The sequence below is a fragment of the Pocillopora verrucosa genome, chromosome 11 (genome assembly GCF_036669915.1).
Source record: "Pocillopora verrucosa isolate sample1 chromosome 11, ASM3666991v2, whole genome shotgun sequence".
NCBI lineage: Eukaryota > Metazoa > Cnidaria > Anthozoa > Scleractinia > Pocilloporidae > Pocillopora > Pocillopora verrucosa.
In genome coordinates, this window is record NC_089322.1 from 21383701 (window position 1) to 21397732 (window position 14032).

The 14032-nt window shown below is 35.9% G+C and overlaps 1 protein-coding gene across 1 annotated transcript; it reads left to right on the forward strand.

Annotated features, from left to right (window-relative positions):
• Positions 1–14: 14 nt before the first annotated feature.
• LOC131787873 (DALR anticodon-binding domain-containing protein 3-like) lies at positions 15–9626 on the forward strand. The gene is made up of 16 exons (XM_059104948.2): positions 15–138; positions 450–718; positions 1819–2129; positions 2653–3011; positions 3653–3673; positions 4079–4137; positions 4251–4364; positions 4876–4958; positions 5089–5147; positions 5258–5340; positions 5923–6037; positions 6350–6408; positions 7002–7121; positions 7929–7997; positions 8575–8640; positions 8878–9626. Exons 2-16 carry the CDS (start codon positions 482–484, stop codon positions 8929–8931), a joined length of 1809 nt encoding a protein of 602 aa, XP_058960931.2. The 5' UTR covers positions 15–138; positions 450–481; the 3' UTR covers positions 8932–9626.
• The last annotated feature ends 4406 nt before the right edge of the window (positions 9627–14032 follow it).

Sequence of the window (14032 nt, forward strand, 5' to 3'; positions counted from 1 at the left end):
TGCTTATTTTGTAGTTTCAGGTCTTAATAAGAACCTTCTTGAAAGTTGATTTAACGACCGATTCAAGATGATAAAGAGTATTTACATCATGGTAATTAGAGGAAAATTGGAGGATGTAGAGCACCAATTATCAACCTTGTAAGTAAAACTCTTTGGATATAATATCACGTTATGCTCAGTACATTTTTTCCTTAAGACTCGGGTTGCTAAGCTTGTTAGTTGAATGGATGTGTGAAGCCTTTATGTTGCTTGGTTTTGAACATAAGTTACCGCAGACATTAACGCGAAAAAAAATTGGCGTGGTATATGATCGTACAGGTTTTGAGAATGAATGAAAAATGTCCAGTGTGGTATTATTTCCTTATTTAACGTATATTTGGCGAATAAAATTCCGAGGGAGCGCGTAGTGTCCCTAACTAGCTTCCAGTCTCTTTCATCCATTTAAACAGGAGAGGTACAATAGCTAAGCTTGACTAACAACATGGCAGACGAATCGGCGAACGAGGCTCACGAGCTGGAGGGGACCTTCGCTAACAAAGCAACCGAATGTTGTGATTTATTGCCGTACCTAAAACGTTTGGTCTATGAAGCTTTGTCTACTGTTGTTAGTATGGATCAAACAAATCTAGATTCGTGTTCTCTGAAGTTCAACAAGAAATTGGAAAATGGAGATTTAATCATTCCAGCTTTTGTACGGAGTTATCTTGGCGCTGGCAAGGTGGTGAAATTTGCCTTCTTTTGTAACTCACGTTTAGAGAAAGGCTTAACATTGCTTAGAAATTTTCCATACAAGTGCTACAAGAAGTTTTCCCAATGGGAAAATGCTTGCATTGACATCTGGGTTATTTATTTGCTGAAGGATTTATCGCGTATGAATAAAGTTACCATTACCATTATCGGGAGAGGGAGTGGGGGTAGGGGAGGGGAAGGGTGTTGGGTAGGGAGGTAATGATTAATGGTCAATCGCCTAGTCTGATCTTTTAAGGATTTGTTTCTTAGGCCGACTGGCTTTTCTTTTGGGCAACTTGACTGTTTATTCTGGGCAATATGACAAAAAATTTGTGCAACATGACTCAGGTTCTGGAAGACACATGACTTCTGGTGAGATGATTTACAGGCAACTTGACCAGTTACCAAGGTGACAGGGGTAAGGTGGGGAGGTAGGCTGCCTCCTACTCTTTTCAAGTACATTGTTGTCTACAGTCTTTCAACCGTAAAGGTTTATAAATAGCACGGTCAAAAGTGGAAATCTGTTAGGTGTCAAAAACAATAAAATGTACATGATTTGTTTCAAGCAAAGTAACCATAGCCCTATATGGATTGTACTCCTAGCCTTTTATGTGTTTTGGTAATTTTACTTGAATATCTTGTTGTGATTTAAAGTAGCCAGAAAACAGTAGTTGACATGCAAAACACCAGCAAATTCACAATTTTTATCACCATTTGATCATCAAGCCTGTTCCTTATAATTGTTTTTTAGATATAGGAAGCCCAAACTGCCTTGTATGGTTAATGACAGAAATCAACTGGTTTCCTGTTCATCAAAATAACTCTCTCTTTCAGCCTCCTGCATTATGACTGAAATACATTTAGGACAACTCTTTTTTAGTTTTTAAGTTATCAAATAAAGATATCAAATCACTCCCTTACAACTTAGTGAGGTGACTTTCCATAATTTTGAGAAATGTGTACATAAACAGAATATGGTATGTTAGAAAACATATTTTGGCAATTACTATTTATTAGTCCTGGTTAATGATAGAGAATTGAAAGAGAGGGATCTTTTAATAATATTTTGGTTTGTGTTTGACATTACAGGTTGAATTTCAAAGTCTCTGTCAGGAGATAAGTGACCATGTGTCTAAAGTTCAGTTTGTCAGACAGTGTTGTGTGACAAGTGGGGGAAATCTTCTGTTGAGTCTCAACAAGGCAGATGTAACAAGTGCTGTGTTTAACAATATCATCAAAGAAACAGATCAATATGGACAGTCAAGCAAGCAGACACATCAGTGTGTTTTATTGAATCCCTCTCTTTCAGTTCATGTGGAGGATGAAGGTCATTTAAATCTGGATCAACTGAGAACAATTCTCATTTGCGAACACATTAAGGAACTTTTAAATGCAAATGGGTATGTACAGTTTATGGCAGTTTCAAATGCTCCAATAATATACCTGGGTTGTCATTAGAAAAAGTGATGGATGTATGATCAAAATGAGTGGCTGGCTAAATTGAATCGCACTTGCAAGACAAGCATGGTATGTAGTAAGCCAGCACAACCCTTTAGGATGGGGAGGAGGGGGGGGGGGTCTTGGGGCATGCTTCCTGTAAAATTTTGAAACTCTCTGAGAGGTAGTATGTCCTAGCATATTGGGATATACATGTATCATATTTGAGTAACTTTAAACTTTTTCCTATCAGACATTGATGTTAAAATCAGTTAAAAAATACTAGTCTTATTTTCTGTACATGTATTTGATCACAATTTGCAAGGTAGCTAGTACAAAATGGTCTGACAGAGAACAGATTTTCCATCACCTACTATGCACTGATTGGCTCGGGTGTTGCTTTCCTGAGTGTTGGATTAATCATATTTTTGTGCCTCTTAATTTTACAATATTTATTACAGTGACATGTATTTGAATATTCTTTAGCATTGACGTGAAATCAGCTTTGGACTACAAGAGCCAAGAAACTTGTACATGTAAGGATGCAAGTATCCAAGGCTACCAGGAAACCTACAACCTCTTCTCTCCATCATTATTTAATGTAAGGAAAATCAGCCTGTGGACAGAAAAAGACCTTACTACTAAAGCTGAAGAACTTTACGAAATATTAAAAAATGGCAAATATGCGGACTCTTTGAACAGAAAGACTGGAAGGCAGGCCATCCATGAAGCTGAGCTTAGTTCTCTTTGTGAGAGTAAATGTACTTGCCAAGACTCTGATTTAAATTGTGATGAGGTTATTTTGGATTTGCCCAATTTTTGCCAAGATAATGAGCTGTATTCAGGTAAGTATCTCAAATAGCTCTTGTGTGACTTGTAATCAAAACATACACAGATGTCCATGACGTTGTATTAAATTAAAAACAATTTTTTACCTTTCCATTATCCTGAACTTTATGCTATTTCACATTGATTTGTATTAAATATAACATTATTCTTGATGTCTTTAAACCCTTAAAACTCAAAACCTTTAAATGATTTTATGATTTTCTCATGATCTTAATCAAGTTAGTCCTACAGGAAAAAAAGTAATTTAAGATTTTATGGCAAATTTGTTGGAGAAGAAAGTGACGTGGTTGCCAAGTGGTTGGCCAGTAGACTTTAGATCTAGAAGTCTGGGTCTGAACTCCTCCTGGGTCATTGTGTTGTGTTATACTGTACCAAAATACTCTGAACTCCTGTCTGAACTCCTCCTGGGTCATTGTGTTGTGTTATACTGTACCAAAATACATTCAGGTCATGACTTAAACTAAGCAGAGATATGAGTAATTATCTGATTGTCTGCCAAAAGATTTCTTTATTACTCTGCTCAATAGATAACTTATTTCTGTCTCCAGTAATAATATTACTAGTACCATCATGTCTTCATTTGGTTCTGATAATATTTTTTGTTTCATTTTCAAATTTGTCATCTGGAATGTTACAGTGACCTTAAATAAATTATCAGGTATGCATCTCTTTATAAGTAACAAAGTTCACAAGATTAACAAACAACTTCATAAGATCAGACAGTTATTTTATGTTATTGTGTGAGTCTGTTAGAAGTGATCCAAATATCAGGTGACAAGGATAGAGAGAAAACAAATAAGTTCCAGACTTGGATAATGTGACTGTTCTGTTCACAGAATAATCAATTAAATTAAAGTAGTAAAGAAGGGAAAATGTTTCATAAATACCAAGTTGGCTGTCAGATGGATTGGAAATCTGTTTATTGTAGTGCAGTGACTATTATGAATAAAGCAAAGAGATAAGAACTGTAAGTTGTTACTGAAGTATCATTTGCTACCAAGAGCAAGATTATTTTAAAAGCTGAAATATTTCTTTAGATTGTTCTTGTTATTTTTCTTTTCAGTTTCACCAACAAGTTCAATTCTTCTTGATGTGGCAAAGTTGGATTTAGTTGAAAAAAATGTAAGTTGGAAAAAAGACCAACCCCTTACTGTGTTAGATAGATAACACACATATATTAACAATGTGATGTGTTATTGAAGATTTTCCCTTGCTTTTTTTTTTCATTGATGCAGACTGGAAATTTAGATATGGTGGTTCACTTAACAAGCTGTAAACAAGCATTTAGTCAACAGCAAACTAGCACAGTTTGGCAAATGACATCAACAAATCTGGCCATGAAGAAACAGGTACACAAAGTTGAATGTGGTGTACAACTCAAGGGTGTGGTTCACCAGTAGTAAGTCCAGGTGAAATGCAATAACATATCTTAAATACCTGTCCTAGTAAGGGATTGGTGTATAAGGTGATGCCAACAATTGGATTTGGGAGAAGGAAGTGAAGGAAGTGAATTAAGCAGGAATATCATTATAAATGGTTTAAACATGGGGGTAACAATCAGACTATACAATCACAGAAGTTTTAGTGTTACACACTTTCTTCCTTAAAAAACATACTATATGGAGTTTAGGATAGAAATTTCCATGAAAACGCTCTGCAATTGTTAATTTGTAGGCAGAGTATACTGAGGATGAGAATTATAAAAAAAACTTCAATGTGAAATTATGGCATAAAAATTCAACACATACTTTTGGGCAGTTCTGATCCCATCAATTCAGCTGAAATGTCATACAGATTATCTTGCAACTAATCAGTATGCTGATGTTTCTTGTAATTTTAACTTGCTGCTTGTCTGTATAGTTTTTCCTTTCACATGGGCTTGTTTCATTGTACAAAGATGAGCAAAGACTTCACGATCATCTTGATGTCTTGGAGTTACTAAGGTGGGTTGAGACAAAATGTTGACTTTTGTTTATATAACAAACACAATGTTTTTCTGAGAGGTATACTCTTATGCTCTTGCTGCTATTTTCAGTAATTTATTTTTAATAGTAATTATGTCTTTTTTATTAGAATTCGTGAAAAACAACTTCGAGCTTCTTATGTACTGAAGTATGGCAATAAAGTTGTAGGTATGAGCCTGAAGTCAAAAATAAACTTGTAGTTTTAGTTGATACAATCTCAGATTAAGAAAAGTCACTGATGGAGTAGTATAGTGATGGTGTTGTTATTCATTCACAAGGTCATGGCTGGGACACATCAATTAGGGAAATGGCGGTGGCTGCAATCAAATTAGAAACTCTTTCTTCTGCTCCAAACAGTGAAGTGAGTATTACAAGGCTGTTCTTTGAGGATATAGTTAGGATTTCAACATAGGTTGGCCAGTTGACTGCCAAAGACATGTTGCAAATTTTGAGATTTTGGCAAAAAATATAAACATCAAAATGTTTTTTATTCTGGAGCCTTACTTTAAGGCAGACAAACAAAGGTGTTAAACACTTGTCATGAGTGTGCAACAGAGAAAAATCTAAGTACCACATAAACATTTGAGCCACAGATTTTATTTAGTTTAGATGTTCTAGCTACCACTGTGGTACAAAGAACTTATTAATAAGCTACAGTTATGCCACAGACAAGTGGGCTCATCTAGGTTCTTATTAACTTGCATTGTTTGTTTACTCTGTACATCAATTGTAGAACATCCAGTTCTACTACTAATGTACTTCAGAGTTAGAAATCTGAGGATTCAAATTATTTTTCTTTGTTACACACACACACACACACACACAACATTGGATATTATTATCATGTTTCACATGGTGTAATAATCTGATTCTTGTAGTGGTGGTAACTTTGGAAAAAAGAAAAGTAGTAAATTATTAGTAAAATATGTGTTACTATTGGCAGATAAAAATTGACATAAGTGAAACCTCAAGAGAATTCAGGCAAGCCACCTTTGTTTTATACAACTGTGCCAGGCTTGCTAAATTATTTGCAAACTTTGAGGAGAATGTCCAGAAAGGTGAGAACAAATGTTTTTACTTGTTAGAAATGATAAATGTTTCAGTGAGAGTTAAATGAAAAATTAATAGTTGTGATGTCATGCTTTCATCTGTTAAATTATTTTTTAGAAATATTTATTTATAAAAGCAATAGAGGACTTTTTCATAGCCTCATCTAAATACTCAGGGGTTGGAAGAATTCTTGAAAGTTATGCAAACCCTCAACTGTTTCTCAATTGCCCCCTTGAGTGATCTCTGTTCTTGTGAACAATGATCACTCAATGGGTCAAAAGGTGAATTTGTTACCAACTAAGCCTTTTAAATTCCGTCAGGTGTTTATCCAGCACTACCTCCCATCAGTGAGGTGGATTTTAACCTACTACGTGATCATGTAAGTGACTTCTGACAGAAACTGCAATGGCTTGTATGAAGAATATCAGTTAGAGATCCTTTGAATTTTTGGGACTGCACATGTCTGAAAGCACAGTGTCTTTCTACCAATAAATTAAGGAGCTATGAGTTTCAGAGGTAGGGATTAGGAAACCTTGGATGTTGCAAAAAGTAACAACACATATTTACCAGTCAATGTAACTTGATCTGTCTACGGAAGTTTACCTTGATTTTGTTTCAGTCAGTCCCACTTTTCCTTCCTCATTTTTCACCTTAGTGTAAGGTTATTAAGTTTTATGCTACTGGGACAGGTTTGCAAATTGTCCTAAAGTTAACCAAATAAATTGAACCTTGAAATTGAATTAAAAACTTTACATCACCAATAACGAATGTTTAATTCTATAAACCATCGTTTAAAACTGCAGGTATATCATGTTTTAATCAACGGATATAAGTCCTATTAATTTCAGTTGTTTTTTGTGCTTCAAGGAACAGGAAATTACAAATTAATTGTCTTTCAGATATAAATATACTCTGTGGTTCTATTGATTCATTATGTATCTGAGCCAGAGAATTCTTTGTTTTCTTAAACAGGCTGAATGGGAGTTGACTTTACATTTTATAGTAGCTTTTCCATCTGTGATTAAGGGTGCTGTCTCTGGACTGAAAATGTGTACATCAAAATCTCAAAATGTCATTATTCACTCAAATAAGGTCAGTAAAGTGTACATTTCAGTAGAGGAGGTGTTAATACTGTAATTGTTAATTTTGATACCTTTGGTCAATAATAAAAAGCTGAGTGCATGCAATCATAGGATTATTTATACCCACACTCATTAACACACTGTGCTCTCAGTCTTTATTCATTAAACATCTCAGCCATACGAGGGCAAGGGCTGCAGTATCTGTGGAACAATTAGTGATTATTACAGAAACTGTTTCTTCTTTTACTTTCATTGCGTCTTTTTCAGAAACCTTAAGTAAGAGATTGTGTGGTGTTAAGTGAGAAAATCTTACTTTTTTGGTTTGGGCTAATTAGGACGACATGTTTAGACATCCTCACCTGATACGAATGTGCGTCCCTGTTAAATGCTGATTGCTTGAACGAACAGGTGATATTCCTTGAGACTGAGCAGCAGTTTAATTGTCTTACTATTTCACAAACTTACAAGACGTCGCACTAAATAGTAAAATGATGATCCTGCTGAATTGTAAGGAATTAAACTGACTGGTATAATTATTCAGGAAGTACTTAAAGTGCATGGTCTTTGCAATTTTTCTTAACCCTTACTGAACAATTTTCATATTTGCCAGAATGCAAATAGACCACTATTTGATTTTTAACAGGGTAATTTAGTACTATCAACTGAGTTGATAATGTAATTTGGCCACCGTTTGATAACTCTAAATTACCCTGTTATACTTTCCCACCGACGCAGCACCACAATTTCTTTAGAAACTTACCCCTGTAAATCACTATTTGATTTTTGCTGCTTTAATTTGCTTTTGAATTTTTTTCAGATCTGCTGTTTCCTTTACAATTTAAGCCACAAGTTCAGTTCTTATTACGGCCGAGTTCACATACTTGGAGTAAGTGATTTTTAGCCAAAAAGTGAAATACAGTTATTAGTTAAAGGTGCCAAGTGTATTTTTATTTCCCATCTTTCTGATATTTCAACGTGGACTTAACGCGCACACGGACTTGACGCACACAGCAAATATTGGCTTACAAGGGAAAACCAAACTTACCACTTGCAATTGAACATTTAGATTGTTGACTCACGTTCCCTATTTCACAAATAGATTCCATGTTGCCGTGTGCTTCTTGTTTTATGTAAGAAAAAAAGGCGCGAAAAATTGTTAATGATGACGTCATCCATGCGTCTGTCCTCCTGTAGATCATAACTAAGAACTAATCAAACAAGTTGCGTAATTAAGTTTTTTAAATGATGCGTGCTAGTATAAAATCTGCTAGTCGAGCAAAACGTAACAACTAGATAGGCTCGTATTTTAATTGCAGTATTATTCCTTTTCTTTTTACAATGCACACTGTCAGGATTCTCACTTTGCATATGGTGTATCGCAGATTTTGAAATAATTAAAGCAGTTTAGTTGATTGCAACAGTCGTGCTTTATAATCTATTTCGTTTTCTTTTAAACGCAACAGGAGCCAAGACAGCATCTCTTTCCTACAATGTTTGCTAGATTGTATCTAATGAAAGCTCTTCAGCAGGTCAGTTTACTTCAACCACTATGTTGTCTATGTACTGTGTTTTATATCAAGTGACTGTTTATCTCCTCTTTATCTCCATGGGATCCATTGGCTCTGTAAGTTCTGTTTTGGGGGGGGGGGGGTGGGCGGGCGGGATTTTGACTGACCTGATAAAAGTTGTTGACATTAAAACTCTATTTTACTGATCATGCGTTGAATCTGTCGCTAAATTTTTATTTCTGTTTGGTTGATTTTCAGATATTTTTGAATTGTTTGAAGCTCCTCAATATCAATCCATTAACTCAAATGTAGGGCGGCAGAATTTGCACTTTATTTTATTAAATAACCGTTCAATATGAAGGTTCACACACTTTTCAGACAAGCCAACTCGGTGTTTTTATATGAGATTAAAGACAAGTATTTCAAACTATTTTAGTCTCTTACGTTATCACATCTCAGTCTAGATCTTTCATCACTCACGCTTTTTCCACCTTATTTTCCACTCTCGTTTTTCCACCTTTTTGCCAACGTCAAATTAAAAGTCATTAGGGATGTTAATTGCGACAAAAAACATCTGCTAAGCTATATTTAGAATTGCCTTTCCAAGTAAGCAAACCGTGGCACATAAAAAATGAATAAATTTAACCTATCCCAGTTTGGATGCAAAATCCAATATCTAATTAACCTGCAGTTGAATAGGAAAAACCTCGATGTGTTTTCTTACTACAATCATTCGAAGGAACACAAACAAAATTTTGTGATCAATAGCCATTTCAGTGTGATCTTTTTGACGTTTTTCTTACAGCCATCCATTTTTAATAAATTTTATCGATCAAAAAAATGAAAGGCAATGGAGAAAAGTAGGTGGCACTATTTAAGTTTCTCCCCATAGGTATTCTGTGCTCTTTTTTCTATGAAATGTTAAAGGTTTAAGTTCCCTAACTTCACTGTTTTCTTTTCATTTGTTTGTTTTTTTTTTCCTAAAAATCTTACTACTGTTACCAACAAATGTGAGGGGCAAATAAAATGTTTACAGTTATGAAAGACCTTATGTTATAAACAATTACACGAAGAGCGCGCTTGGTATTAATATTCTAGTATACTAGCATCCCTACTGCCAATTTTCCCTTCACTGCGCCATACAAAAGTCCCCCCCTTGAAAAAGAGAAGGCTTAGATCCAAACGTCCCCTGTAATAGATTCTTTAACTACAAGCAGTTGTGAAAACCGCGCTGGAAAAATAAAAATCTATGTCGCGAGCCAGGCAACTGAATTTTAAACTAGGGCTGTTGAGAAAGGCGGCTTTCAAAAACCACGAAGTGAAATATAATTTCTCACACTCTTTTTTAAAGTAAGCGAGACACAATTCCCTTCCCCCCCCCCCAAAAAAAAAAAAAATTTGTGATTCAAATTCACTAAACTTTTTAATTAACCCTAACCGAGCGTGATCGAAATGATAGATCTATGGCCAGCAAACTGGAGAGAAAATATTCCGTGGCGGTTACGACACATGCAAGCAGGTGAACCTACACAACGTTGTGAGATCGTCAAAGCCTCAAAGGTTCCCAATATGCGATTGACTCAGTGAACTTTGTGTGACTGTGCAGTCTTGTGTGTACTTTGCCTGTAACAATTCTTCGATTCGATTGGATTTAAACATAATGTCAAACAAGCGCCCCTCTTAAATAAGCATCCCCTTCTCCCTCACTATCTTAGATGGTCCTAGATGGTCTTAGATGGTAGGGATGTAAGGAAGACCTGTCCCTTTTGCCTTTTTATCTATAAATTTTTAAGCTTTAACTACAGTGGAATCAGTACTGGGTGATGATAATTAATGCCCCCCCCCCTCCCCCTCGATTAAGTTTCCTCCTTCCAATAAGCGGCCCTTCTTTTAACCGAAATTTAAAATTATCGCCCGGTTCGTTATAATATCAATCTTGGAGAATGTGGACGTTGGCTGGTTCCTTGATAGAATGGTTGTCATACATATGACCTCGTACAACAAACAATCTGGTGCACTAACGGTTAATCTAGAGATAACCTTCCAGGCTAAGAAAACACTCACAGATGTGAATCTTGCGCTAATAGAAAGACCAAAAGTCTCGTGCAAATAAAGCGCTTAAAATAGCGTGGTTTGTTTTGTAAACACTTAACCGTTAGATGGAGATTTATTTAGTGGATAGCAAGACCCAGCCTTCGAACAACCGAGGCCAGGTGGACAGCAGAGTTAAGTTTTCTTACAAGTTTAGTTGACTATTTTCCTATCATTTCTACCGTTAAAACCCGTGTAAAAAATTACTATGCTTTACTTCACATTATATTTTACTATTTTGATAGAGGCATTCGGGACCTTTTTTTTTTTTTTTTAAACGAGAACAACTACGGCAAAATTGAAGTTTTGTTACTTCCCTTTCAGTTGATGCTTTTTTTTGCAAAAAACCCAACAGTGTACTCATTGAAACGAAGAAAACCCAGATGTTAATTAGCCGTTTGCGTTTACCATAACAAAATGTGCCTGTAATGAATGGTGCTAATTAGAAAAATCGTGCGCGCTAAAGACCCGTGCAGTTAGACGAGCCATTCAGGGAAGAGCTCAATAAACCACGACGAACGACTACGACAAAAATTGAAGTTTCGTTACTTCCCTATCAGTTTATGAATTTTTTGCAAAACTTTTGTACTCATTGCGAGGCCCTTCTGTGTTTTGTCTTGGAAGAAAAATGAGAGAACCCAGATGTTAATTTGCCGTTTGCGTCTACCGTAACAAAATGTGCCTCTAATGAATGGTGCTAATAAGAAAAATCGTGCGTGCTCAAAATCCGTGCAGTTGGACGAGCCATTCATTGAAGAGCTCAATAACCCACGTGTGCGCATAAGTTTTAAAAAGCGCGCTTTTTCAAATTATCAGCTTAAAGAAATTCTACTTCAGTGATCAATTCTTGTCACAATTTTAGCCCTTACACAGTGTTTTCTCCTTTGGAAGCCCTCTTTCGTTTCTCGTTTTGTCAAACTTAACATCACGTATCATTTCTGGTAACGGACGGAAGCAGGTAAGTGTTTATCGACGCCTATGTAAACAAGTAAAACTGTGTAAACTAATTCTAAAAGGAACCTTAGCTATTTACAAATTCAAGAGGGGTTTTAGGTCGAAGCTTCGTTTCATGAAACCATTTGATTCTTTTTAGTCGCTCGTCTTTCTGCCTAGTTGTTCATTACTTAGTATTACAAATTCTAGAGCGTATTTTTTTGCTTAACTGGCTTCCTTGAAATTCTTCTTTGAAACTGTTGTCGCGCGGAGGACCATTTCTAATCTTTCATCTTCTTTGCCGAAATTCCGCGTTAACACTGTGGCGAAAGCGTGGTTCGTGCTCTTAAAGTTTGAAAAGTTACAAATTTGAAGCGAAACTCGGTGTCTTAAGCTACGCATATTAATTTTGATAGTGAGTATATCTATAGCTTGTTCCTAGAGGCATTAGTTTTGAACATTGTGCGGGTAAAGTTTCCGTACAGCCCCATACTATTGTAAAACAAATCTGTTTTCCCAGTTTTTGTCATTTTTTCTCTATTCAAGAACTGAATGCATAATGTAATATGGGGCTGTGCGGAAATTTCACTCATTGTGCGTCAATTCTCCCTTTGGCTGCTAAACATTTCCTTCCAATTAGTTACAGGAATTTGATATCAGATCAAGATAACAACATCTACGAGATAAATTTGAATATTCTCACTACCTGTTTGCTGGATAATGTGTAAATGAAATAGGAAGAAGTCCGCTCGTTATGGAAAGTAAAAAATTAGGCACACACTTGTGTGTTTTTTCTTTTCAATCGAAACATCATCTGAATGATAAAAATTTCAGTACTACGCTTTTTATTCAAAGGAGGTTTGTAAATTCTCCGATATTTTAGACGAAACACCCCTTTTTCAAAGCAAGTTTTGATTTTGGGGCATTAAAGACTAAAAGCCCTTTCCTTATCTCAGTTGTCTTTTATAAATTCAAATCTTGTTTACATGATTGGCTTTTATCTCCACTATTTGCTCAAGATTTAATTTGCCTGCCTGTTTACTTCCTTTTTTGGGCTTGAAATTTAAATTTAATTCTACGTCAAGATTCTCCCAATTTCGCAAGGAAAAATTAAAGGTACGCCTCGATGTTTACTCATCATGACACCAGACGAAACTGATATTTGGCAATTTGAAGGGGGTTTCGCTCTCAGACATTAGTCATTTTTTTGTAGTCTTAAAACCAAGGAGTTACTAACATTTAATTTCTCGTGACATTATCAATCCTTAATCACAAGTTAAAGTCACAAATAAGGAGAAAGGAAATAATCACCAAAAAACGAAGCTCATGATCGTTAAACACATTCTCCTTAAGAAATGTAAAGAGAATAGAATTGAGAATAAAAACACTGATGTAAAGATGTGAAGGGTTAATTAAGGAGTGACTCGAACTAAATCTTATTACTCACGAGGATTACTCTGGAAAATGTTTTAAATTTATCGCATGTTGACCAACCAAGTTTTTCAATGTTTCAGTTAGAAGTGTTTAACAGAAAATCCCTGTTCAGTTCTTCAATCTCAAAAAGTTTTTCAATCTTATTACTCACGAGGGTTACTCTGGAAAAATGTTTTAAATTTATCGCATGTTGACCGACCAAGTTTTTCAATGTTTCAGTTAACAGAAAATCCCTGTTCAGTTCTTCAATCTCAAAAAGTTTTTCAATCTTATTACTCACGAGGGTTACTCTGGAAAAATGTTTTAAATTTATCGCATGTTGACCGACCAAGTTTTTCAATGTTTCAGTTAACAGAAAATCCCTGTCCAGTTCTTCTGACATGTGCGATGGTTGCGAACTCAGAATATTATTATTTTGCAATGTTTTCCCTTCCACTATGGGCCACGATGATTTCACGTGTTATTTCATTAAAATATCCACAATATCTTTCTCATTTAGACTTGCCCGACACCGGCTCCAATCCAAACGCCGCTCAGTCCATTCCAGTCCAGCTAGTCCACTTCATTTCAGTAGAGTCCAGTTCATTGTGCATTTAGTCCAAAACTCAGCGTCCAGTTCCATGCAGTCCAGTACGGCCTGATCAAGTCCACGCCATTCCTTTCCACGTGGTCCAGTCCATCATCACAAAACAAGTGCTGACTTTCGCTACCAGTGTAACTCGCATATGGACGGAAAAGCATGGTGAAGAAAAAGGCCAACGCTCCATTGGGTTTTTTCTTCTCTTCCTTTCTGTTGCATACGTGGAGGCTGGGAATAGATCAGTTAGAAGACGCTGATGTCTGGCCGGTTAGTAAGATTCTTTGAGGGTTGGGATGAAGAGAGGGGTTAATAAATAGTGCGCTGGTCAAACCATAAAATCCAAATTCTACTAGAAGTTTTCATACTGCTGATTTG